The sequence below is a fragment of the Myotis yumanensis genome, unplaced genomic scaffold, assembly GCF_028538775.1.
Source record: "Myotis yumanensis isolate MYYU_CA2020_CCGP unplaced genomic scaffold, mMyoYum1.0.hap1 SCAF_2, whole genome shotgun sequence".
NCBI classification, from domain to species: Eukaryota; Metazoa; Chordata; class Mammalia; order Chiroptera; family Vespertilionidae; genus Myotis; species Myotis yumanensis.
The window spans coordinates 44094358-44119710 of record NW_027223753.1 but is presented as its reverse complement, the minus strand read 5'-3'; the positions used below and the strand labels follow the sequence as shown (position 1 = coordinate 44119710).

Sequence of the window (25353 nt, the reverse complement as noted above, 5' to 3'; positions counted from 1 at the left end):
ACACAGAACATACCATACAAAAAAACCTGGGCTAGACTCGGAGAAAGGAGAAGTGAAAATTGGTGGAAGAAATATCAACAACTTAAGATATGCAGGTGACAACATCTTATTGGCAGGAAGAAGCAATGATTTGAAATGACTTCTGAAAGCATAAAGTGCCAAAACAGGACTGCATTTGAACATTGTGAACACAGAAAAAATACACAACTTTAACCTAGACAAGAAAGACATTGCAATTGTTCAAGGTTTTGCTTGCCTTGGTTCAATCATCAATTCAAATGAAGACTGCAGCCAAGAAATCAAGAGAAAACTGAGACTCAGAAGGGCAGCCATGGAAGAATTAGGAAAGATGTGTCCTTAGAGACCAAGGCTAAGATCATCCACACCCTGGTGTACCCAATTACTATGTACAGATGCGAAAGTTGAACAGTGAAGAAGGCAGATAGGAAAATAATTGATTCGTTTGAAATATGGTGTTGGCAGAAAGTCTACAGACACCCTGGACAAGTCAGAAAGATGAACAAGTGGGTCCTAGAGTGAATTAAGCCTAACGCACTGCTGGAGGCAAAACTGACAAAACGGAAGCCGTCCTGCCTCAGACACATCATAGGAAGGCAGGGTTCTTTAGAAAAGGCAGTCATGCTAGGGAAAAGGGAAGGCAGCAGGAAAAGAGGAGGACCAGCTATGAGATGGATCGGCTCCATAAAAGAAGCTGGAGGGCCCTAACCGGTTTGGCTCAGTGGATAGAGCATCGGCCTGTCGACTGAAGGGTCCCAGGTTTGATTCTGGTCAAGGACATATACCTTGGTTGCAGGCTCAATCCCCAGTAGGGGGTGTGCAGGAGGCAGCTGATCAATGTTTCTCTCTCATCGATGTTTCTAACTCTCTAGTCTATCCCTCTCCCTTCCTCTCTGTAAAAAAATCAATAAAATATATTTTTTAAAAAAAGAAAAAGCTGGAGGCATGAGTCTATAGGAACTGAGCTGGGCTGCTGAGGGCAAGACATCACATACCATAGGACCTCCAGGTTTTGGAGCCAATTCAACAGCTAGACACACGCACATACGACAGCAGAGTTTAAGCTGGGCTCAGCTCATATACCCCATGTGAGGTTACAGTGTAATTTTTGAAACTATTCTGATAAGAAAACCTTACCTTTCTCATCATTTGTCCGAGAAAGCCACCTAGGTGGCTACTCTAAGTTTTAATTCCCTGGCTGTTGATTAGCCAGAACAGGAACTATAAAATTAATTTGTAGTGAGAGGATACTAAAAACGGTAAAAGTTACCTTCTGGCGTTTCGCCATTAGAAATAAAGCTCTCACTATAAAAATTTTTTTTAAGTTCAAGAAAAAACATTGCTGGTACTCAGAAGATAAACCACTTTTCTGTCCTTAAACATCTGGACCTGAAGGGTTTTTAAAGTCTATATTTGTGGTCTTGATTTTTAGAAAACCTTAAAAAGGCCTTCTTATAAAATCTGAAAAGCTTACACACACTTTGCACAATGTTACTCTGTGTACGACCTTGAAGGTGGGCAAAGCAGTCAAACCTGAGTTTTTGGTTTCTGGGAAATGGTAGAAGGGAGCCCACGTTCTTCCCAATCATAGCTCACCATCACCTTTCATAAGTGAGAACTTACCACATTTCCAGAAAACGTCTAAGACTAAATCCTGGAAACTTTAGGTTAGAGCACTACTTTCGTTTCTTCGACAAGAACTTAGAGAAAGTTCTTCCAACAACAAAAAACTGGTAACTTTAAAAAAAGAAATAATGCTTACCTTTGAATATTTCTGTAACTCAGCATCATCGGCAATCTGTGTGTCCAAAGTAGCAACCTAAATTTACAAGAAAAAATATATTCAATATTTGTAAAAGCATAACTTTATTTCTTCCTAGGTTTCCTGAAAAAAAAAAAAATCTGTAAAATCTATGTTCCATGTGAAAGAATGCACCTGACCTGCATTCTAATCTCTTTCCTATATTTCTGAACTCCATAAGTATAACACATAATGTAAATTTCAGAGAATATTTGCTTTTCTGTTGTTCTCTTTTTCCTTAAGTTATTCAAAAGTTGATCCGAAAGGTGATGGGCAAATACATATACTATTTTTTAAAAATCCACAATCCCTAAAATTTTAATATAATCCTCCATTACATTGACTCCATAAAAAATTTCATTCTTGCCCTAACCGGTTTGGCTCGGTGGATAGAATGTTGGCCTGTGGACTGTAGGGTACCGGGTTCGATTCTGGTCAAGGGCATGTACCTTGGTTGTGGGCATGTCCCCAGTACGAGGTGTGCAGGGGGCAGCTGATCGGTGTTTCTCTCTCATTGATGTTTCTAACTCTCTTTCCCTCTCCTTTCCTCTCTGTAAAAAATCAATAAAACATATATTTTTAAAAATAATAATAACAAGACCCAAATATATGTTGGCTATAAAAAAAAATTCATTCTTTTGACAAAACCAAGAGTCTGGTCATGTTTAGTGTTAAATTCTGGCCTTAAAACAAAGTTTGCAAGGTCAGTGAAGTCAGACAAGTGTGGAAAAACTGATGTGTCTGACTTTCCCCAGCAAGCTCAAACCATCTCCCTAGGAGAAATGGCTGACAAGGACACAAAAAGGAAGACCTGGACTGGTGGGAGGCTCATGGAATACCTAAAGCTTTTCATCCTGGCCTAAAACTATTGTTCAAAGCTCCAATGGTGGACACCCACAGAAATGAATGGCTTACAAGCAAAATACTTTACTGATGATTTGCATCTGTAAGTTGTTAATAAAATATGATGCATCTGGAGGGAGGAGATAAGTTAACGATCCAACTAAAGCTTTTAAAAGTACTGCAGATAAGTAGATGCTGGAAGAAAATAATATGAAGAACTCTGGAGTACATGTATGCATGCCTTCATTCATCTTGCCTGACTTCTTTCTGCTCTTCATGCTTCGGAACAAGCTACAACTCTTAATGATTAAGCTGTCACTTTAAATTTCCAACCTCAAATTCTGTCCCCTCTTTCTAGCCCCTCTGTTGTAACCTCTCCATGTGATAAATGATATCTGGAAGGGTAGTTGTAAGGAGGATAACCTTTTATTTTTTTTATTTTTATTTTTTAATATATTTTATTGATTTTTCACAGAGAGGAAGGGAGAGAGATAGAGAGAGTTAGAAACATCGATGAGAGAGAAACATCGATCAGCTGCCTCTTGCACATCCCCCACCAGGGATGTGCCCGCAACCCAGGTACATGCCCTTGACTGGAATCGAACCCGGGACCTCTCAGTCCGCAGGCCGACGCTCTATCCACTGAGCCAAACCGGTTTCGGCGAGGGAGGATAACCTTTTAACAAAAAGGAGCTCATCACAAAACTGGCCATTTATAAATACTGATACACCACATTACTTTGGATATCAAACCATAAAGGATGATAGCCCAGTCATTTCCTAGGTGATCGCCTAATGACAAAATAGCATTCAAAATCTATCAAGTAAAGAAGCAAGTAGTCTCTGAGGACTGATATGCAAGTATAAAATTAGCAAGAAGAGAATGTATGAACTGTTTTGACTCATCTTAATGACACTGGAAAATTTCCGACAATAGTGGCTGCCTATTCTGAATGGAGAAGAGAAATGGAAAATCTCCAACCAGCCAACAAGTACTAATGATAAACATATGTAAGAAAACGTTAATGACAATAGAAATTGAATAGAATATTTTATTACGAACGCATTTAGTGAACACGGTAGAGACTTTTGAAGCACAGATTTCTGCTTTCATGTGGATTCAAATGGGGAAATGGAATCAATCCCTTACTCAATGAATCTAATAACAGGTGAAAGGAAGTCTAATGGACCACTGGCACTATAAACTTATACCTAACCTAAATTACTTCCTGTTCTCCCAAATACATTTGATAATCATTCTTTCATTTTTCTCATAAAACTGTAAGATTCTTTGTGAAACATAGGGCTAATATCCACATCCCTTTCAGTGTACAATAAAACAAACAGATCATAAAAGCAATCATAAAAATGCCAGCAATTTTTAAGCAGCTGAGACAGGTTATAAATTTAAAGGCAAGTCCTCTCTCTCCTAACATTTTTCTGCCTATTGTCAACCTAAATGGTTTCAGCATGAACTGAGGGTCTGCTAATTGTAACTGAAACTTGTGTGCAGTCCTTACTTGTTCTTATAGCTTAAAATGCTAAAAAAAAAAAAAAAAAAAAAAAAAAAAAAAAAAAAAAAAAAAAAAAATCAATTGATTGATTTAATAGGAAAGAAAGGCAGGAGGAAATAATGACAGGCTGGCTACTCTTTGACTATCCCATTCCTTTAAATTGTGATGGTAAGGGCTTGACATGAAATGAGACATGAGTGTTTTTTATTTGAAGATTTTAACATACCATTACTTCATAATCGGGGCCCAGTATGTTTTCCCATCTCGATTTCAGCTCATTTTCTGAAAAGTCAGGGGCTCTTTCTGTGTTAAAAAAGAAAATTAAAAAAGGATGTTAAAGATGTTAAAGCTACTGTGAGCCAAGCACGGTACTTAATTCTTCAATAATAGCAGTTTCTGCCGAAACCGGTTTGGCTCAGTGGATAGAGCGTCAGCCTGCGGACTGAAGGGTCCCAGGTTCGATTCCGGTCAAGGGCGTGTACCTGGGTTGCGGGCACATCCCCAGTGGGAGATGTGCAGGAGGCAGCTGGTCGATGCTTCTCTCTCATCGATGTTTCTGACTCTCTATCTCTCTCCCTTCCTCTCTGTAAAAAGTCAATAAAATATATTTTAAAAAAAAATAATAATAATAATAGCAGTTTCTGTAAATAAAATGGAAATAAGTAAAATGAAAATGCATTAACTTAGACCTACTAGGTAACGTAAATCAGAAGTACCCTATAAGACTAATGTAAAATGTAAAGACCGGCATGACCAAATTATACAGGGGCTTTTGTTGTTAAGGAATGCTGTAAAGGGAAGAAGTGATGAGGTATAAATGAAATTTGAATTACATACAGCTTATAAGTAAACATCCTATAGCTTATAAGTCAAATGCATCTGGTTTTGCTTTATATAATATGTCAGGACAAACAAGGATTTAATTTAAATATTAATTATTTCAAAGCAGTACCTTCCACTCACCCATAGGAAAAGTAAAAACACATCAAGCTATCTTTCCTATCAAGTAGGCATATCAACACAATCCATTCAGACTTTTCTCTTAGGTGGATATAAAGGCATGTCTGGTTTTAATTCAACCACTGAGTCCATGAGATTTAATATACAGTAATAGAAACTTTGCTTTTACTTTGGTCTTTGTGGTTTCGTTGTATCTTTAAGATTTTCTTACCTGACATTAATATTGCCTTTTTTACACAGGTAAGATGATGTTAAAGAGCTAAGACAGACTTTCAGTGTCCTGCCTGTCTTCCACATCAGCTTAGCCTGCAGCTTACCACACCGTTTGTACTCTGAATAATGCCTACTAGTCAAAAGTCATAGTACTAAAACCATAATTTCAGATTATATTTATAGTAGTAGCATATAATACACAAACTCCCCACCTTTTTTAAGTTGAAGGAAAACTCTCAATTTTGTCACAAGACTAGACAAGTCACAGAACACTTATCACAACTGACGTAACTATTTATCTAAAATCAGACAAAACTTGCAACATCAGCTCTTTCAGTCTTCAGCATGGACAGCTCATCTTGGATGCATACAATGCTTAATTACATAAAACGTAATTACATAAAACTTAACTAAAACAGACTAACCTCAAAAATCAAAGACAAAGACTAATGAACACTGAAAAATTTAAATTACTAAATTTCTAAAAGAATATTCATGAAATAACTATATGTTAGTTTACATTTCGGGGATAACTAACCAAAGATCCTATTAAAAACCAAATATCATTCTTGTGGGCTCTGCACCTTTGTGCCTCCTTCTTGTTAACATTTCTGTAAGAAATTACATTAAGAGTTCTACCATCCTGCCTATTCAACTTCTTCCGGCCAGCCAGTGTGGCTCAGTTGGTTAAGCAATGTCCCATACACCAGGCGATTGCTGGTTCGATTTCTGGTCAGGGCACATGCCCCAGTGGGGGTCGTGCAGGAGGCAGCCCATTGATGTTTCTATCTTTCTCTCCCTCTCCTATTCTCTCTCTCTAAAATCAATAAAAACATAGATTTTTTTTCAAAAAAAAAATCTTCCAGACAACAGTTTCTTATTTGGTAAACTAATTTGAATAAAATTTGCAATGCCTTGGTTGAATTGTAAGCTTAAAAACATGATATTTAAAGATGATATTTCATATACATGTACAAAACAATGTTGCCATTTTCCCTTCAATTCTTTTTTTAAAATATATTTTTATTGAATTCAGAGAGGAAGGGAGAGGGAGAGAGATAGAAACATCAATGATGAGAGAGAATCATTGATCAGTTGCCTCCTTAATGCCCCCTACTGGGGATCAAGCCTGCAATCTGGGCATATGCCCTTGACTGGAATCAAACCCAGGATCCTTCAATCTGCAGGCTGATGCTCTATCCATTGAGCCAAACCGGCCTGGATCCCCTTCAATTCTTTTGATAATACTTTACATTTCAATAATACAATGAAAGCACAGTCATGATATTTAAAACAACACAAAATCTAAGTACCAGAGGAAAGAGATTAATTTCTTTTCAGCAGCTCAATAAATCCTAGGCTACACAAAATGATAAATAAATAAATAAATAAATAAATAAATAAATAAATAAATAAATAGTACGATGATCAGAAATCATTATTTCAATGGCAATAAAGGGGAACAGAATATACCACCCCAAAATATGCCATTTTGACATGTAGGTTGCTTTGAGCTAAAGGGAATAAAAACTCAACATACTCAGGAAAGAAGTTTGACCTCTCCCTTAACTACCTAAACGAATTTACATAGGGAGTCTAGCCCAGAAGAGCTATTACCATAGACAACTTTTTTTTATCTGAAAGACCTACCTGCATGGCAGGGCAAATTCCAATTACCAAACATCTTCCCTTCTTGAGGTCCTGTGAATTATCCTCCCACCCCCCGCCCCCTACTTTGAAGCCCAGGCCCCTATCCCATTCCTTAGCTCAGAATGGCATATAAGCCTCACTTTGCTCTTGGGTCCCCCATTTTTATGGGGCTCCCCCACCTGAAATTTTCTCCTGCTAATCTATCTTATGTCATTTAATTATTTAACCAGCTAAACAACCTAAAAGGGAAGAAGGAAAAAAAGGTTTCACCTCTGCAGCAAAAAAAAGAAGGCTAATAACTTCATAGCTGTCGGAATATTTTGGTCTTACTCTCATTTGAAGTTCTATATACTCATGAAGAAAAATGTACTAAGATGGATCCAAAAAGAGAAGATAAATACTTCTAAAAGTATTTCTAAATTCAGAATGTATTTGATTTCCACTGAAAAACCTATCTGGGTTCACTTGAATTTAAACAGCAAAGACTAACTACAATTTTCTTGGTTCAAAAAGAACAAGGTGAACCATAGCTGGTTTGACTCAGTGGATAGAGGGTCGGCCCAGGTTTGATTCTGGTCAAGGGCATGTTGGAGTGCATGCAGGAGGCAACCAATCCATGTGTCTCTCTCACATCGATGATTCTCTCTCTGTGTCTCTCCCCCTCCCTTCTGCTCTCTCTTTAAAAAAAAACACTAAAAACAACAACAAAAAAAACCAATGGAAAAATATCCTCAGGTGAGGATTACCAAAAAAAACAAAACACCCCAACAAGGTGAATTTCCAAATCACAGGAAAAAGTTTAACCTGAATGAGGGATTACTCCTTCCTTCAGGCCACTCTTTCCTGAGAGAAGACAATCAAAATCAAAAGCCAAAATTTCTCTGGAACATGTGTGGTTTAAGTATTCCATTTCATTCAACTGACAAGGTCTTGCTGAGCACTTTGTGTAGGAGACTGTGTGGGACGGTTACTCAATATGCTTGCAGAAGAGTCAGCTCTAATAGCTGAGGGATCAAAGTGCAAAGTAAAAGAACAAAGTTGCCTATCAGTTAAAAAGAAAAGTAAAAGACAAAATATTTAGCTACCTGGCAATTTGATGAAACATAAAAAAATGTATACATTATTAATTTTTATGGTGAAAAGGAAGTACTTCTATATGTATACAGATAGCTATCCTATATAATAAAAGCCTAATATGCTAAGTGTCGGGTCATCTGGTGACTGGTCAACTGTTCAACCAATCAAAGTGTAATATGCTAGTGACATGCCAAGGCCGCTCAACCGCTTGCTATGATGTGCACTGACCACCAGAGGGCAGACAGTCAACCAGTCAACCAGTCGCTATGACGTGCACTGACCACTAGGGGGCAGACACTGCAACCAGTGGGTTAGCTTGCTGCTGGGGTCTGGCCGATCAGGACTGGGCGAGACAGGGACAGACATGCCCTGGAGCCCTCCCGCAGTCCCTCCCCGGCCCCGATCATGCACTGGTGGGTCCCTCAGCCTGGCCTGCACCCTCTTGCAATCCGGGACCCCTCAGGGGATGTCAGAGAGCCAGTTTCGGCCCAATCCCACAGGCCACTCCCCTCAGGAGGGTGCCAGATGCAGAGCTCATGGCTGGCAAGTGCTGCTGTGGTGGCATAAGCCTCTCCCGATCAGGACCAATTGGGCACGAGCCCACAGCAGGGGCAGTAGGGCTGGGATGAGCGGGAGTGGCAGGTAAGAGCTGCAGGCGGCGTTGGACTGCGGGTTTTCACCCGATCCCCGCAGGCCACCCAGAAGAACCCCACCCATGCACGAATTCGTGCACCGGGCCTCTAGTGTATCTATATCACTAATATACAAGCTAAAATATGCAGCAATTTAAAATTCTGACAAGATTAAAAATAGTCATCACATACTAATAATAATGCATTCAAAATTAATATAAACAAAGAATAAACAACAATATGCTTGGTTTCCAACTGCCACAAGTGTTAAGTTGTTGATATTTAAAATACTCTTTTTTATAGAGCCTAAATGCCTCTAAAACTCCTCACATTATATTAACTAAAAAGAGAGAAAAAGGTTAACAAATGAGAAAGTCAAACTGCTTTGAATTGAATGCTTTGTGCCTACCCAGTTTTTCTAAGGCTTGTATGTTGTCATTTTTCAGATTATCCATTCTTTCTTCAGTTTCCTCATCTTCAACATCCAAATTAGTTTCTGTGTCCACTGCTCCAGCTAGAGAGAGGGCTGGTGGTTTTGGTGGTTCTACAACAGTTCCTAAAACAAGAATTGTACACTTGAATCACTAACAGCTAAAGGCCATATTTAAGTGGGCTTTTGCCTCTCCTGTTCTACTGTTTCACAGCCTCATTACAAACATCTCAGGTAACTTAATAAATATGACTCCTTTATTTAAAATTTCATGTGTGATAACCAATCAATTCCTTAAAAAATAAATATGTTGGTAGTATTGAAAAGAATAAGGAACTAGGCAGTGAGAAGAGAAAACCAAGGTAAAGTCAATGACAAAGCAGGAGTAGGGGTGGGGGATTCTTCTTGATTAAGAAACCAAAGAAACGTAACACATGCAATAAGTGCAATGCATTATCCGTTCATGATTTCATGGGATTTGTTTGGTGGGAGAAACAAGAGAAGCTACAATATATTTAGGGGCAATTGGGAAAATTTAAGTATGTGTTGGGTATCTGGTGTTAGGGAATTACTATAAATTTTCTTTGGTGTGATAATGACATTATGTTTACCAAAAAAATATCCTTCATTGTAAAGCTATAGTTTGAAGTGTGTAGGGCTAAAGTGTCATAATGTCTACTACTCATTCTGAAATGGCTCAGGGAAAAAACATGCATACATGAAACAAATATGGCAAAATGATAGCTGCTGAATCTAAATAGTGGATATTTCATATATTATTTTTCAGTTTTTCTATGTTTGCAATTTTTATAATAAATGGTTGAAAAAGATAACCAGTTAAAAGTTCCTATGATCTTCACATGAGGTTTTAAACTACACATAGGATTTTTAAAAATCATAAATCCACTGGTACAAACTAAATACACAGCCCAGGCTAGCGAAAGGAATGCCAGCCAGCAGCTCCTAGTGTCACTGGAGAGAATGGTTACACACCAGAGTTTATAGTACAAAGCAGTATGATGATGTGATTGTGTGCTACAAACATACACAAATAGATAAACAACTACGCAGTTGTGGGCAAAAGTAGGTTAAATTAGCAGCCATCATTATGTCAAAGATCCTATACAATAAAAGCCCAATATGCAAATTTGCAAATTGTCCCCTTGACCGGGAGTTTGACCGCTCACTATGACGTGTGTTGACCACCAGGGAGCAGCGCGGAACATGACGGGGATCAGCAACATGGTGCTGGCACCAGTGGAGGCACTGCTGGCCCTGATGGGCCCCAATGAGAGCAGGACCGCAGAAGGATGGTGGAGCAGGTGAGCGAGTGGTGCCAGGCCAAGGCAGGTGCGAGCAGGGCCCGATTACCCTGCCGATTGCCCCGAAGATGGCAACCAGTGGTGGTGGAGGGGCCTGATGACTCAGGTGGAGGGGGGCACGCAGGGGCCTAAGGGCCCAGATGCTGCGCAGGGCCCAGAGGTCAGCTGGGACCTGCCCTTCCACCCCAGACCCTTGCGCTTCGATCGCCAGCCAGGCCTAGGGACCACACCTGTGCACAACAGCATGCACCAGGCCTCTAGTAAATCATAAGGATATGAAATAATAACAATAATAAGAAGAAAAACATAAATAATACAATAATTAATAAATAATAAAATAAGAATAAACTGTTTTGCATACTCACAACTGTAAGCCTATTTTTGCCTACCTCTATATAAGGTATACAAAAAGTAGGATTTACAGGAGAAAAAGTAATATTTAAAATGCCAGAGGGAGCGATTGTGCAAGAGCTAGAAGCTGTACAGTTTATTTCAGTAAAACATACTTAAATGCTGTGTGGAAGGTATACCAAGCTTTGTTACATAGGCCAGAGGGCAAGGGTATAACCACTCTCCTACCTTACACAGTGGCCACACAAAAACAAGTGATTACAATGGAGTGTGGTAAATTGTACAACAGAGTGCTCTTCAAAGGGTGCTAGTGAAACACACAGTAAGGACACCCAAACCATGGCGGAAGATGTGTAGATTTAGAGCCAAAACTTATCCCAATACAAATTTAAAATGTAGGCATGCCCAATAAAGAATTGCTAATTTGCCCTTGCTTATTTGGCTCAGTGGATAGAGTGTCTGCCTGCGGACTGAAGGGTCCCAGGTTTGATTCCAGTCAAGGGCACATGCCCAGGTTGATGGCTCGATCCCTAGTGGGGGGTGTACAGGAGGCAGCCGATCGATGATTCTCTCTTATCATTGATGTTTCTATCTCTCCCTCTCCCTTTCTCTCTGAAATCAATAAAAATATATTTTTTAAAAAAAGAGAATTGCTAATTCACAGATGACATATTTTATTTGATATAGTGGACTGAAGCCAAGGGCTAGATCAGAGCTATTAAAACCATTATATTGATATAAATATTTATGTAAACCTTTTAAGGTCAATATAGCATTTGTACAATTTGTACTATTAGAGCAATTTTAAATTTCATACATACAATGCAGTTGACAGGGCATCTGTCTTTCAGCAGCAAAATTTCCACTATTGCATAAACTTAAAAAGTTCCAATTTAATATAAATCAATAGCAGTTGAAAGCAAAGGCTTCCAGGCTTATTATATCTTCAGAGGAAGGGAAAAAAACAACAACTGTATTCATCTCCTGAAAAATTCTAATAGAATTATTCCTTTCTCACTAGTTCTATATCTAGTCATTCATATTAAGTTGAATATGTGTCCCCGTGATTGTCGAATTTTGTTGATCTATACATTTATAAGTTGATAATTAAAAATTGGCATGCATACAATCATGTTTTTGTTCCCTAAGGAAGTTTACTATTGATATAATCTAAAAAAACAAATATTTTTATACACATAAAAATGTTCTTGAGAGAAATTCAGGTTTTATTTTCTGAATGTCAAAGCACTAGACAAATGAGAGTTCCTGAACAAAAGGTGCCAAAGCTTTATTATTCAAATGTAAGTAATGAATGAAATTTGGGAGTTTTTAGGGAAAATGATTTCCATCTCCATTTAGAGAAACTCTCAGAGCTTAATGGGAGTCAGGCTTCATGTTCTAACACTTGGCCTAGCACATTATAATAGGCGAAGGAAGCCATTCAGTGCACAGATAGATGAGCTGATTCATTTCTCCATCACTGCATTACACAAGGTGGGCCATTTTTCCTTCCCAGACTCACAGAGCAACTTCCATCAGTGAGCTATTCTTCTAATCCATACTACAAAGTGGGGAGAGGGACAGTGGAATCCTTTACCTGTGTCTGAAGGCTGTTCAACCAGTGGAGGCTCTTCAACAAGTGGCGAAGCTGGTGAGGATGTCTTCCTTCGAACTAGGGTTAGGTGTACCACTTGCCCCGCGTTACGTAATACTTCAACAACATCCTGGTTGGCAAAACCCTGAATATTCACACCATCGACCTAAAAAGGTTTCTAAAGTTAGCTAATATTTTAAATTCTGGCAAGGTAGAATCAAATTAAGCAATTCATTTTATTCCCAAAATAATTTATTAGACCTAAGAAAGTATTTGAATAAGGATGCAAAATTAGTATAAAATACGCTGACAAACTTCCTGAGACACTAGAAAGCAAATCCAAACTTGTAGTCCTAAAATCACACATTTTAACTTAAGCCTAAGAGGTAAAGGGTCTCATTTTCTGATGCTATTCAAAATTCCAAGTGCCATAAAAATATTCAGGTAAATTAGGTAGCAGATCTCTACCTGCAAATATATAACCAGCTATGAACTTTTGTTTTGTTTTATGAAACTATGAAAATCTGATGCTTGTCAGAACTGCTATAATGCGATGGTTAAAGCACAGGATTTGAAATTGAGAGCCTTATGTTGGAATGCCAACCCCAGCAATGTATTGTTAATATACATACTCTGAACTTTAACTTCTTTCTTCTAAAAAATGGGCATAATTTCTACTTCCCATGGTTGTCTGAGACTGCAGGTAAAAATGCTGAATAAACTATAGCTATTATCCTATCTAATAAAGACAGAATATGCAAATTGACCGTCACTTCACAACAAATATGGCGGCACCCAGTCAATAAGGAGGGAATATGCAAATTAACACAACAAAGATGGCATCGGCTGGCAGGAGGCAGCAGCCAGAGTGAAGGCCTGGGTCCTGGGTGCCGGAGGGAAACTGGTGCCAGCAGCCAGGGGAAGGAAGGCCTATTCTTGCATGAATCTTTGTGCATTTGGCCTCTAGTTAAATATATATCTGTATATATTATATTTTTCTTACCAATATAAAGTGACTCTTCACAGACATTTAAAAAAGAAAAATCAAATTTAGGACCCATAAGAGTCCAAATTAATGAGATTTTACTGTACTAACAAATTTAGTTTTTTAAAGTATTATGAAACTATATTAAGCCATTCCCCTCTCATACATATTATAATAAAGATAACTTTCCCCCCCAACTTGATTCAATTCTAAACAGAGTGCAGTTACTTACAGCAACTATTTTGTCATTCACTTGAATTTGTCCATTGTGGTATGCAGCGCTGCCAGGTATTACACTTTTCACATAAATCCCGGAAGCTTCCCCTAAGGTGCACAAAACATATGGAAAAAGGGAGAAAGCTCTAATTAGACCTTGATTGCAAGATTCATATCAAGAGGTTAATTAGCTAAAGGGCTGACAGAAGGCTTGATAAATACTATTTTGAACACCAGCAGAGAAACTGATGGATTATTTCAAACTGTCACCGTCACAAGTGAGCTGAATTTGAAATGATTTGACTGATGACTATTTCTGGAAAAATAATAGTAATGGAACCTTGAGGAAATGCACTCCAATATAAGCTGGAATTCAAAGAGCCCTATTCTCTTGGTCTGTCACCCTTCTCAATGGACTTGGCATGGCCTTCAACGTTTTTCACCTGTCCTATGACAAGAGTCTCCTAACAGGTCTTCCTGACTATACGTAGTTCACTGTTCATGTTAGCTTCTCCAAACACAGAAAAAAGAGAGGCACACACAGTCTTCACAAACTAGAATAATCTCAGCAACATGAAATAATCCGCATATTATAAAATAAAATATTTAACCAGGAAATATAGCTATATAAAAAATACAGCTATGCAAAAAAATATGCATGCCTCCAGGCAAGGACTTGAAGGGAAATCGGAAAAAGAAAACCCATAGCTCTGAATGATTTTATATTTTTATTTTTTTATATCAAATGAATTTAAAATATTGTCTGCAGAACAAAAATAAGCACAATGGATTTCTATCACCTACATAACCAAAGTAAATTTCACAGATTCACAATCTGCCCCAAGCTTCTTCTTTTTTTTAAACTTTATTTTACTTCATCCTTCCAACAAGACAAAACTTCAGACACACAAGACTCTTGATCTTCCATCAAAACACTAAATATTTTCTTGATTTTAGACCTTTTCTCGTTTCATTTTTTTTCTTCTTGTCAACCTCACCCCTTGTTTCAAGTCCTTCTCCTTTTCCATGTTTAGCACAAAAGCCTTTCTTTGTAAATTCTCCACTGCCTTCTGTCCAATTGACTCTTTTATCCACCATGATAGTTTGCTTGCATCTCTATTAAAACATGTATTTCACTTATCATTGAATAATTGAGTTATTTACATGTTTGTCTCCCTGACAAGACTTTTCTTATGTTCATTATTCTACCTCCTCCAGAACTAAGCAAAGTAACTGCTCAAAATTTCCAATGAATGGAATAAAGAGAATTATTTTGAAAAACTACATTGAGTTTTTAAATGTTCTAGTTTTTGGATTTACCACTGCCCATCCCCTCCAATCCCAAAAACATTTTGAGGGTAAAGAAGTCAAATCATCTTTTCTTCATTCAGTAACATAAACATTCATTTTTATCAGTTCCCTATCTGTTACTCACTTTCATTTTACTCTGCATATATAGTGTGAGATTTACAAGAAAACTTCAGATAATAAAGGTTCATAAGCCAAAAGTTTAGGAACCAAGCCATGATTTCTCTAACCAGACAGCACAGTGAGAACTACTGACATAATTTTTTTGCAACATTATTATACAAGCGACACTTAGCTCTTTTGAAACTCATTTAAATTCTGAACCTAAAAAAGGTGGCACTTAGAAAAAGCTAGTTTTGAAAATAGTTATTTCATTAGGCTAAAATAGCACAAGGTGGTCTGACATGAATTTCATTCAGGACTTTGAATACATTAGCACTTCTAATATTTCCACCTGCTATAAGTATATAAAATAATAACTTTAGAAAAATTAACTTTCTAATCTTGCTATTTTTTTAAAAACTAGAACATTTCATAACTCTGAATTTTCATGTTACTAGAAGATATCTGTAAAAGGTTTATTTTTCCTTACTCTAATAATTTCCTTTAATAATAGAGTAATTCTTACAGTGAAGATTACCAAAACTTCGCATGTAGGAATTGAGGGAGCATTATTATGAATATTTTAAAATATGTGGGGTTTTTTTATTGATTTAAGAGTAAGGGAGCGGGAGAGAGAGAAACGTCGATGGCCGCCTCCAGCAGGCCCCCTACAGGGGATTAAGGCTGAAACCTGGGCACATGCCCTGACTGGCTACCCCTGAGAGTATTATTATTCAGAGAGACTTAGGCCATGTATTTATTCTTTTGGGGATTGAACCTGCAACTTTGACATATCGGGACAAAACTCTAACCAGTTGAGCTACCCAGCTATGTATTTATTCTTACAATGTAGTCCCTTTATATGAAAGGAAAAGAATCCTAATTGAAGTATTTGTTTTATCTTATTATTTTAGTAATTAAACATAATAGTAATACTTTTTTGACATTTATAATATGAAACATATGCAGTAGTCATTTTACTTTATCGCATGTAAAATGTCATAATATGTGAGAGTCACACTATTCAAAATATATCTATCTTAGCCTTGGCCAGTGCACTGAGAGGTTGTTCGTTCAATTCCTGGTCAGGGCACATGCCTGGGTTGTGGGCTTGATCCCTGATAGGGGGCATGCAAGAGGTAGACCATCGATGCTTTAAGTGAATTTTCTTTCTCCTAAACTTTAAGAGTCCGCGCGCCCCCCTGAGACTTGCAATGAGGAGAGCAAAGGGCAGTGGCAGCTCACCCCAGGCTAGCCCTCTGAACTTGTATCCAAGGCCCCCTTTTCTCTGACTTTACAGTGAGCTAACAGCAGCCCTGTCATGGCTCACTTTTTCCCCTGTAACATTTCTAGAGAACCAAAGCAGCCCCACCTGGGCTCTCTCCTGTTGCTTCTCCTATCCTAGGCCTTTCCTTGTTTCACTGTACCCAGCTTTAATAAATGTGCTCTCAAAGTCACCTGGACTTGTGATGTGAAATCTTTCCTGCGCAAAATCAAGAACCCACACACTACTGGCCAGTCTGAAGCAGACCCATTCTGGTCTGGTTCCTGTCTGGTACAGTTTTATTATTCAACGTTTAAATTAACCCTTTGAGTGCTAACCAATATCCTAGGAACTATGCTAAAATTGCCAAGGCATTTTTGCTGATTTTACAGCAGTTTAGGAAAAAAATTATGAATCGCAAGTAAATGAAGTTACATATTCAAAAACTTAAGGAAACCTTTACTACATTTGTTTTCATCTTTGACATATATTGTTTGGTGATTGCATTATAAAATACTAGTAGAAAAAAAGTTGAACAAAACATATAATGTTAAAATAGAGGGACACCCTTCTCCAATATCTTCCACAAAATCGTCATCTTCACAGCAAGAATTGACATATTTAGCAATATCATCATCACTAATAAAAGCAGACTTAGAACTGGACGCCATTTTGAAGCTTTAGGGCTACAAAATCTGAGTAAACTTCATAAAATCGTAATACCTGTAAAAAATTAGGCAGATAAATGCCAGTGGTCAATTTTAGAACTACAAACATTCGGCATCATAAGTAATCTGCACTTAGGTGCCATCTGTCAATAAAGAGTGAACTACTAGCATCTAATAGTGACACTGCAGGAGGAGCATGATCGCGCTCCCCGGCACTCTAGGGGTTAAAATTTGCAGGTATTTAATTTCGCTGTCTAGAAACCTTAATATCCTTTACAACTATTTCCAAATATGAAATAGAAATGACTCATTTACCTGTATGAGCACTTCCAACATAGCCAACAATTCTAATCCCAAGACTCTGTCCATCTTTTTTAATGAGCTCAACATTGTAAGTTTCATAAAGAGAATTGTCCTGAAAAGAAAATATAATTGTAATTATACATAATATTTAGTCACATAACTGCGTTCATAATAAATTTGTGCATGGTTTGTCAAGTATTTTTTTAGCACCTATGGTAGGCAGAATTTTAAAATGGTCCTGACTTTTGACCCCTGGTGTTACTTCGGTGTTTGTCACATTACATGGCAAAAGGGAGATCATCCAGGTGAGCCTAATCTAATCAAGCACCCTTCAAAAGCAGAGTTTTCTCCTGCTGGTGGCAGGAAAGGAAGTGAAAAAGATTTGAGGTATAAGGACTGGACTTGTGGTTTGAAGATGGAGTAGGTCATGTGAGAAGAAATACAGGGGGCCTTAAAGATGCCCTTAGCTGACAGCCAGCAAAGAGACTTCAGTCCTACAACTGCAAAGAACTGCATTGTCAGCAATCTAAATCGGTTTGGAAATGGATTGTCCCAGAGCATCCAAATTTAGAGCCCAGCCAGCCCACACCTTTGATTTTGGCCTTGTAAGAATCTAAACAGACAGCTCAGCCAAGCCCATGCAGATTTCTGACCTATAGAACTGTGAACTAACAAAGGGTATTGTTTCAAGCCACTAGGTTTGTGATTACCTGTTACAAAACAATAGAAAACTAATTCAGCCAACTTGAAAAAAAAAATTCAGGATTAATTTCTATGTGAAAGAACTAAATGTAAAGAAAATTTTAGAAACAAATGGTAAGACTAATTTTTGTGCCCAGCCACGATGGCTCAGTGGTTGAGTCAACCAGGAGGTCACAGTTCAATTCCTGATCAGGGCACATGCCTCCGTTGCGGGCTTGATTCCCAGTAGGGGGCGTGCAGGAGACAGCCGATCAATGATTCTCTCTCATCACTGATGTTTCTATCTCTCTCTCTCCCTCTCCCTTCAGCTCTAAAATCAATAAAAAAAATTTTTAATGGCCGAAACCGGTTTGGCTCAGTGGATAGAGCGTCGGCCTGCGGACTGAAAGGTCCCAGGTTCGATTCCGGTCAAGGGCATGTACCTGGGTTGCGGGCACATCCCCAGTAAGAGATGTGCAGGAGGCAGCTGATCGATGTTTCTCTCTCATCGATGTTTCTAACTCTCTATCTCTCTCCCTTCCTCTCTGTAAAAAAATCAATAAAATATTTAAAAAAAAAAATTTTTAATGGATAATTACTGTAATAGTCATTGTGAGCAAAAAATATTGACCTAAAACTTATTTCCATTATTTGTCTTCTAATTTAAGATATTTCTGTAAAAGAGTAAGGTATCTAAAAACATAATGCCTTGCTGTCAGTTCAAAACATTAAGAGTAGAAAGCAAACAACTGATTGCAACAAATTCTCACTTACCACATAGTTACACTGCTCCCTCACTACAAAGGCAAACAACTTTACAGAAGACACCAAATGCCCCTTCAGATGAAGATGAAAGTGGCTTTCCAACCTCCTTCTCACAATAATCACTCCTCTTTTTCTTTTCCTCCAGGCCCCTCCCTTTAAAAAACCATCTTTCCTTTTACCTGATTACCTTGTTGATTCAAAGCTTATGAGGTAGTTGAAAGAGCTTGCAATGAATGAGGAAGATCTGAATCCTAATCCCAGCTCTGCCACAGACTCTTTATATGACCTTTAACAAGTTATTTGGACTTCTGTTTCCTCATCTTTAAATGAATGGTAAGACCTATCTTTTAGAATTCTTGGGAGGAATTCAGATGACCTGAAAAATTCCAGGTACTTGACAACAATTAATAATAATGATTGTTATTATATAACTATAATGATTATTACTAATCATAATAAATATTATTAATGTTTACTCTCTTTGGCCAATTTGTTCCTATCAGTGACAACTGTCATACAATTGATCAGTTTTTAGTTTCCACTCCACCATCTGGATGTCTCCTCACCAATCTAATGAAATAGAAATGGCAAGAATTATTTCTCTCCAATTTACAGATGCGTAGCTAAAGCTCAGAGAGGTGGAATGACTTAACCCTGAGAAACAGCAAAAATGAAAATCAAACTTGTCAATGTCTCCAAATTAGGCTCTTCTGCTGCTTCACTTGTGGGCATTGTGGCACTCCTCACACCAGCGTGGCATTTCAAGTAGAAGGTGTTTCTACTCTTACAATGTATCACACCCAGTACTTGATTTATGATGAAAGAATAATTTATGTACTCACAGAACTAGGGCTCCTGTTAGGCACAGCAGGCAGGGCAACAGGTAAGGCTGTAGGGGTCGGAGGGGTTACAGAAATTTCACCAATTGGGTCTCTTGCAACTAGCATCCTGACTGAATTCCCACAGTTCCTCAGCACTTGTGCAACTTGCTCACTCGTCATTCCCTGCACATTTGTGCCACCAATCTTCAAGATGTGGTCTCCTGTCTGGAGTCTTCCATCCTTCAATCCAAGAAAGAAACAAAATTATTCTGAGAAATCAATGATCTAACTTCACTAGTTAATAGCAATTCATCAGACTTTGCGTTGTGGCAAAATGGCTGGCAAAGAAGACATCTAAAAATGCTGAATAAAATATAATATTTTAAATGAATGGTTGAATTGGCAACAGAGAAAAAGAAATCCTTGCAAAAGAGAAAAAAAAAAAAGGAGGTGGGGGTGGGGATGGGGGTGGGAGCAGGGGAGAGTTCAAAAGGAGGAGTAACCAGAATTCTAAAACAGGTATTTGCTTGAGGGTATCATTTCATGCCCAGTGGCCTAGAGCCAGGGTATTAATGGCCACATATGCAAGGAAGAGGTCAGAAATCCCTGGGCATCAAGAAAGGAAGGAGGTCAGATCAGAAGCATAAAGGTAGAAACTCTGAAGGTCAACAAGGTCAGTGGCATGTCTGAGGGACAGCAGGTGTCAGTGTGGCTGGAACAGAATGAGCAAAGAGCACAGGAGTCAAAGAAGAGATGAGAGCATGACCAGGGTCAGTCAGCAGTGTAGGGCATCTGCTCCAAGTGAGTAGGAAGGGAACTCATTTGAGTGCTTTGAGCAGAGGAGTGATATTACCTGACCTAGTTTTAACAAGACCACTCAAGTCTATGTGCTAAAAATAAAACTATAGGAGAGGAAACAATAGAAACAGAGATACCAGTTAGTAAAGCTATAATCTAGAAAGAGATAACCATAGCTTGGACTAGGTTAGCAGTTGGGGTGTTGAGAAGTGAGGTTCTAGATGTATTTTTAATGAATTGTCCACAGGCTCTCCTATGCTTGTTGTGGGGTATGAAGGAAAAAAAAAAATTGTCAGCCTAAGAACTGAAAAGACTCAGAGAAAAGAAATAGATGCAAGGAGGAAATAATTATGGGAAAAGGGATAAAAAATTGATGGATTTCTACTTTAAGCACTGGTAAGTTGATATTCTGTTATTATCAATGCAACAAACTTGAAATAAAACAACTACTTAAGAAAAAGTCAGTGGTCATGATGAAAAATAAGGGTAAAACAGCTTCTGTGAATCGAACCATCCTTGAACAGAATCATGGCCTGACCAAAGAATAAAGAATATGTCAAGTAAGTGTTTTCATACTTGGCTTGGCCAAAGAAGGGCACTTGACCACAAGTCATATTTAGTCACTTCCTCGGCACTATTACTTTTCCTATTTTACCTCAACTCAACTTAAAATGATGGAGATAATTTGCATCTGTCACTGAAAGTCAAACATTTTCTTCTTCCAGAAAAACAGGTGTTCTAGGGAATTCATAGTGTAAAAATAGTATTAGATTGATAGGAAAGATAACAAAATGACAGCTACCTTGTGTATGTCCAGCATCCCCAAATATTGCATTTTATTAATATTTTCTGATCAGCATTCTCCCTCCATAACCTGTCCATGTGTAAGGAAACTAAAAGGCATTAGAGCCCTTTTTGTTATTTTAACAGAAGTCCTAAATCAATGATAACTAATAAATTGCTATGCCAAGATTCAAAGTGTACGCTAATCAAACAACAAAAATATTTATTAACCCATAGATTTTTTTCAAAAGAGAAAAAACATGATGCATATAGGCAAAGATAGTATGGGAGGCATAAATATTAAAAAAGCTGACATAACTGGGTACCACATTATTATAGTGAAAGCACTAACATATCACTTATAGTTTTTAAAATATACTTTAATCCAATTTAGCAGTTATTGGCATATGTGTGTGTGTGTGTGTGTGTGTGTGTGTGTGTATAACTTTGCATTTTAAGTTTGGCTATTGTTAATAATAACTTCAATTCAAAAAATATTTGAAAACCTATGCCCTGGCTGGGTGGCTCAGTTAGTTGGAGCATCATCCCATTCACCAATAGGTTGCAGGTTCCATTCCTGGACAGGGCACATATCTAGGTTGGGGGTTCAATCCCTGGTTGGGAAATGTAAGGGAGGTAACCAATCAATGTTTCTCTCTCACAATGATGTTTCTGTCTCTCTCCCCCACTTCCTCTCTAAAATAAAAAAATAAACAAAAATATTTGAAAACTAAAGGAATTCAGGCCTGCTCTATAAAAGAAATAAAGAAATCAAATCTGTTTCTTCAAAAACTAAAAAGTAGCACCAAATAATTCCACAACTCAAAAAATAAAATCATTACTGCTTTTGATTCAAGGCTGCTTTTATCACTGGTCTTTAATCAAAAGGCAACGTGTCATTGACAGAAAGTAGTGACCTTATAAAATAAAATACTCTTTCCCCTAAGGAATTAAAGAAAGGTACTAAATTTAAGTATATCTTTCCTACCCTAGTCAAATTCCCAGAGCCATCATCCACTGATTTTTTAAGGATAAAGAAATATCTGTTTATAGACTCACTCAAACAAAATGGCTTGGGAATAATCAGCTGTTTAGTGGCCTCAAGCTGGCCTTTGCTCTTTCTAGACTGAAAATTCCCCCATGGGCCACACCCACCCTCCAATGCTTGGTAATATTATTTTCCTAGTATTAAAGTTTACTAGATAGTTATTATGACTCATACTATAATTGCCTCATACCAAAGAGTCAATAATTCACGACAACTTTTAAAGGGGCTGAGTTGTAAGAGTCCTCGTGTGGAGACAAGGGGGTAACTCAGTGTCCCTGATTTGCCTAGAATTACTGCAGACCACATGAAAGAGATTTCTGCAAAACAAAGTTGTTTTACACTGCCCATTAGAAACTTTTTTTAAGAAAAACTTCCAGCTGCTGAAAAATTTTTAAATTTTTGCCATAACTGAAGAGAATTCTCGCAAGATGTGTGCTTCGGGTACCGTGGATTTTTGAGAGTGTCTGAAGATTACAGGAAGTTGTTACTTCTTTCAGCTCCTCTTACATGATACTATACATATACTTTCCTTATCTATAGAATCGGTCCTGATTACATTGATAGGTTATTATAGATAGATTCCAATAAATGCTTCTAAACTCTTATGAATCAATATTTTTCCATTTCACTTACTTTATGATATTCAAGGCAGTAGACAGAAGGTCAAGTAAGGGCACTGGAGTCAGACACACCCAAGTTCAATCCTGGCTCTACTTTGATCAAGCTGTGTGGCCAGAGGTCAATTCTAAATCTCAGCTCCCTCTAAACAAAATGGGAATAAATTCCTTTCCCATTGAGTTGTGAGCATTACACTCGATACTATATATAAAATATTTAGGCTAGTACCTTGATTACAGCAAAGCAAGTCCTCAAATGCATCCAATTCTGATGCCTCTTCAGGCCACGGTAACCTCAGTTCAGTGTTCTTTGCTGCATTCCCTCAACTCTATATCCTTTTTTAACTACACATATTGACTTATATGTACACAAAATGAAACATAAGAAATAAAAAATTTATGAAACCCTTTGAAATAAAAAATACTGACTTCTTTTTCTAACTTTCTGTCATACAATTTTATATTCTTTGAAGAAAGTGGTAGTTATTAATCCCTTCAGCAGAATGTAGGTATATCTTTAAGGTCAATCTTGATCACATCTGAACTAATGACCTAAGACATCCATATTCCCTTACCATGAAGGTTGCATATTCAGTACGTTTCATTAAAAGCAATATTCCATTTAATTTTTTTAAAGCTGTGATCAGGCTACGTGAGCAACAACTTGTAAAGACTTAGCAACAATGCAGAGTCGGCTGAAGAGATTCTACCTGCCATTAGCTGAGGTGAATGGAAGAGAGAAGTGAATACTGCTGTTTGGGTCTCACCATAGTCCCTACAGGAAAGAGTCAAGAGTCTGTTGTGCCTACAGCTGGCTATCTTCCCTGATGATAGGTAGGTATGACCATGCCCGGACAGGGGCACATCAGGAAAAACAACAACATTAAGGCCAACTTTGAATAAATAGATTTAAGAAGTAAAGCACAGGCTTCAGAGTTAAACAGCTGTGGGCTCAATCTTGACCTTGTCATTTTCCAGTTAGGTAGCCTTGGGCAATTTCTCAAGTTCCCATATCTATAATTTGGGAATAAGATTTATGACTGTGTTAAGAATTATATGAAAATAATTCTTAAAAACAATGTCTGGCATAAACACTTGCTTCTCCATTAGGACTCTGAGAGGCACACCCCTACCCCCTCCTTGATGACCTAAAACAGTGACAATCCCTTCCAGTAAGCGTGAAAAATCAGACCTGGGCTTTTCCCAACAGTGTCTCAAAGGGATTAATTTGGGAAACTCTGCACATTATATTCTCCTTGTGAAAATTCATAACACACATTAGGATATTAAAAGCTCAGAAAACTCTTACAGTAAGGAACCTATTTGATTTTACTTAGCTTGGTGTTTTCTAAATTTAATTGACCCTTTGTTTTCCACAATAACCATTCCACTTTGCATCTTGAAAAATGTTACTCCAACAACCAAGCCTATTAAAATGGAAAAGAGGGAGGGAAGGATATGAGAAAAGATTTCAAAATACTCCACAATTTCTCATTCCTTTCCAGGTTACAAAAAATTTCAAAAAATCCTCAAAGATGACTGTTTTGTGCCACAGATGTGTTTTAAGGACCCACAAAATGACCATTCTCAACCTTTTTGGTCTCAGAACCCCTTTATACTCTTAAAAACTATTAAGGACACCCTGGCCACATTACTAAGTAGTTAGAGTGTCGGCTCATGGACCGAAGGATCTCAGGTTACATTCCTGGTCAGGGCACATGCCCAGGTTGCAGGCTCGATCCTTAGTGTGGGGCGTGCAGGAGGCAGACTATCAATGATTCTCTTTCATCATTGATGTTTCTATCACTCTCTCCCTCTCCTTTCATCTCTGAAATCAATACAAACAAACAAACACACAAACAAAAGCAAACTGAGGTTTCCTGGAGAAGAAATTCTGCCGGAAGACTGTAACAGAAAACCTGCTAACCTCCCTACAAATTTCAAAGTTCAGACTGAACATCAAATCTTGCCTGAGTTTCCAGCCTACTAGCCTGACTTACAGATTTTAGACTTGCCAGTATACATATGTCAAAATTTAATAAAATGTAGACTTTATGTATGTGCAATTTATTATGTATCAACTATACCGCAAATATTACTCAGGAACTTGAAGAGCTTTTTGATATCTCTCCCTCAATATCTGTTAATATCTACTGAATTAGAAAATAGTGCTCTGATTTTATATATTTTACACATTAATATATATGATATTGGTGTATTTATTTTTTATTCTTTAAAAAGCTATATAGAACTAGTGAGAAGAGTGGTGTTTTAAATTATTTTTGCAAATCTCTTCAATGTCTGGCTTAAAAGAAGACAGCTGAATTTTCATATCTGCTTCAACTTTCAATATGTTGCAATATATTGTTTTGGTTGAGGTCTATAAAAAAAATCTGGCTTAAATCAAATACATAGTTAGAAAATGGAGAAGTGTTTTAATAGCCTTTTCAACCCATTCTTCTTTGATAATACAGCAGAACTCCACAAGTGGTGGTTTCTTAAAGAACAGTTGCCATGTAGAATCAGAAAATATATCCAAAAAAACCTTCAAACAGTCTCATTCATATCTACTGATTTATCTTGAATTGA

At 37.7% G+C, this 25353-nt stretch overlaps 1 protein-coding gene across 3 annotated transcripts in view; it reads right to left on the bottom strand.

Annotated features, from left to right (window-relative positions):
- The window catches only part of PATJ (PATJ crumbs cell polarity complex component), a 308551-nt gene that overhangs the window by 251823 nt on the left and 31375 nt on the right, over positions 1–25353 (bottom strand). For all 3 annotated transcript variants that reach the window (XM_070405247.1, XM_070405248.1, XM_070405249.1), the window contains exons 8-14: positions 19540–19758; positions 17264–17363; positions 13623–13714; positions 12409–12571; positions 9118–9264; positions 4403–4479; positions 1781–1837 (exon numbers count right to left, since the gene is read on the bottom strand). In XM_070405247.1, coding sequence (XP_070261348.1) covers positions 1781–1837; positions 4403–4479; positions 9118–9264; positions 12409–12571; positions 13623–13714; positions 17264–17363; positions 19540–19758 — 855 coding nt within the window. The remainder of the gene's footprint in view (positions 1–1780; positions 1838–4402; positions 4480–9117; positions 9265–12408; positions 12572–13622; positions 13715–17263; positions 17364–19539; positions 19759–25353) is intronic.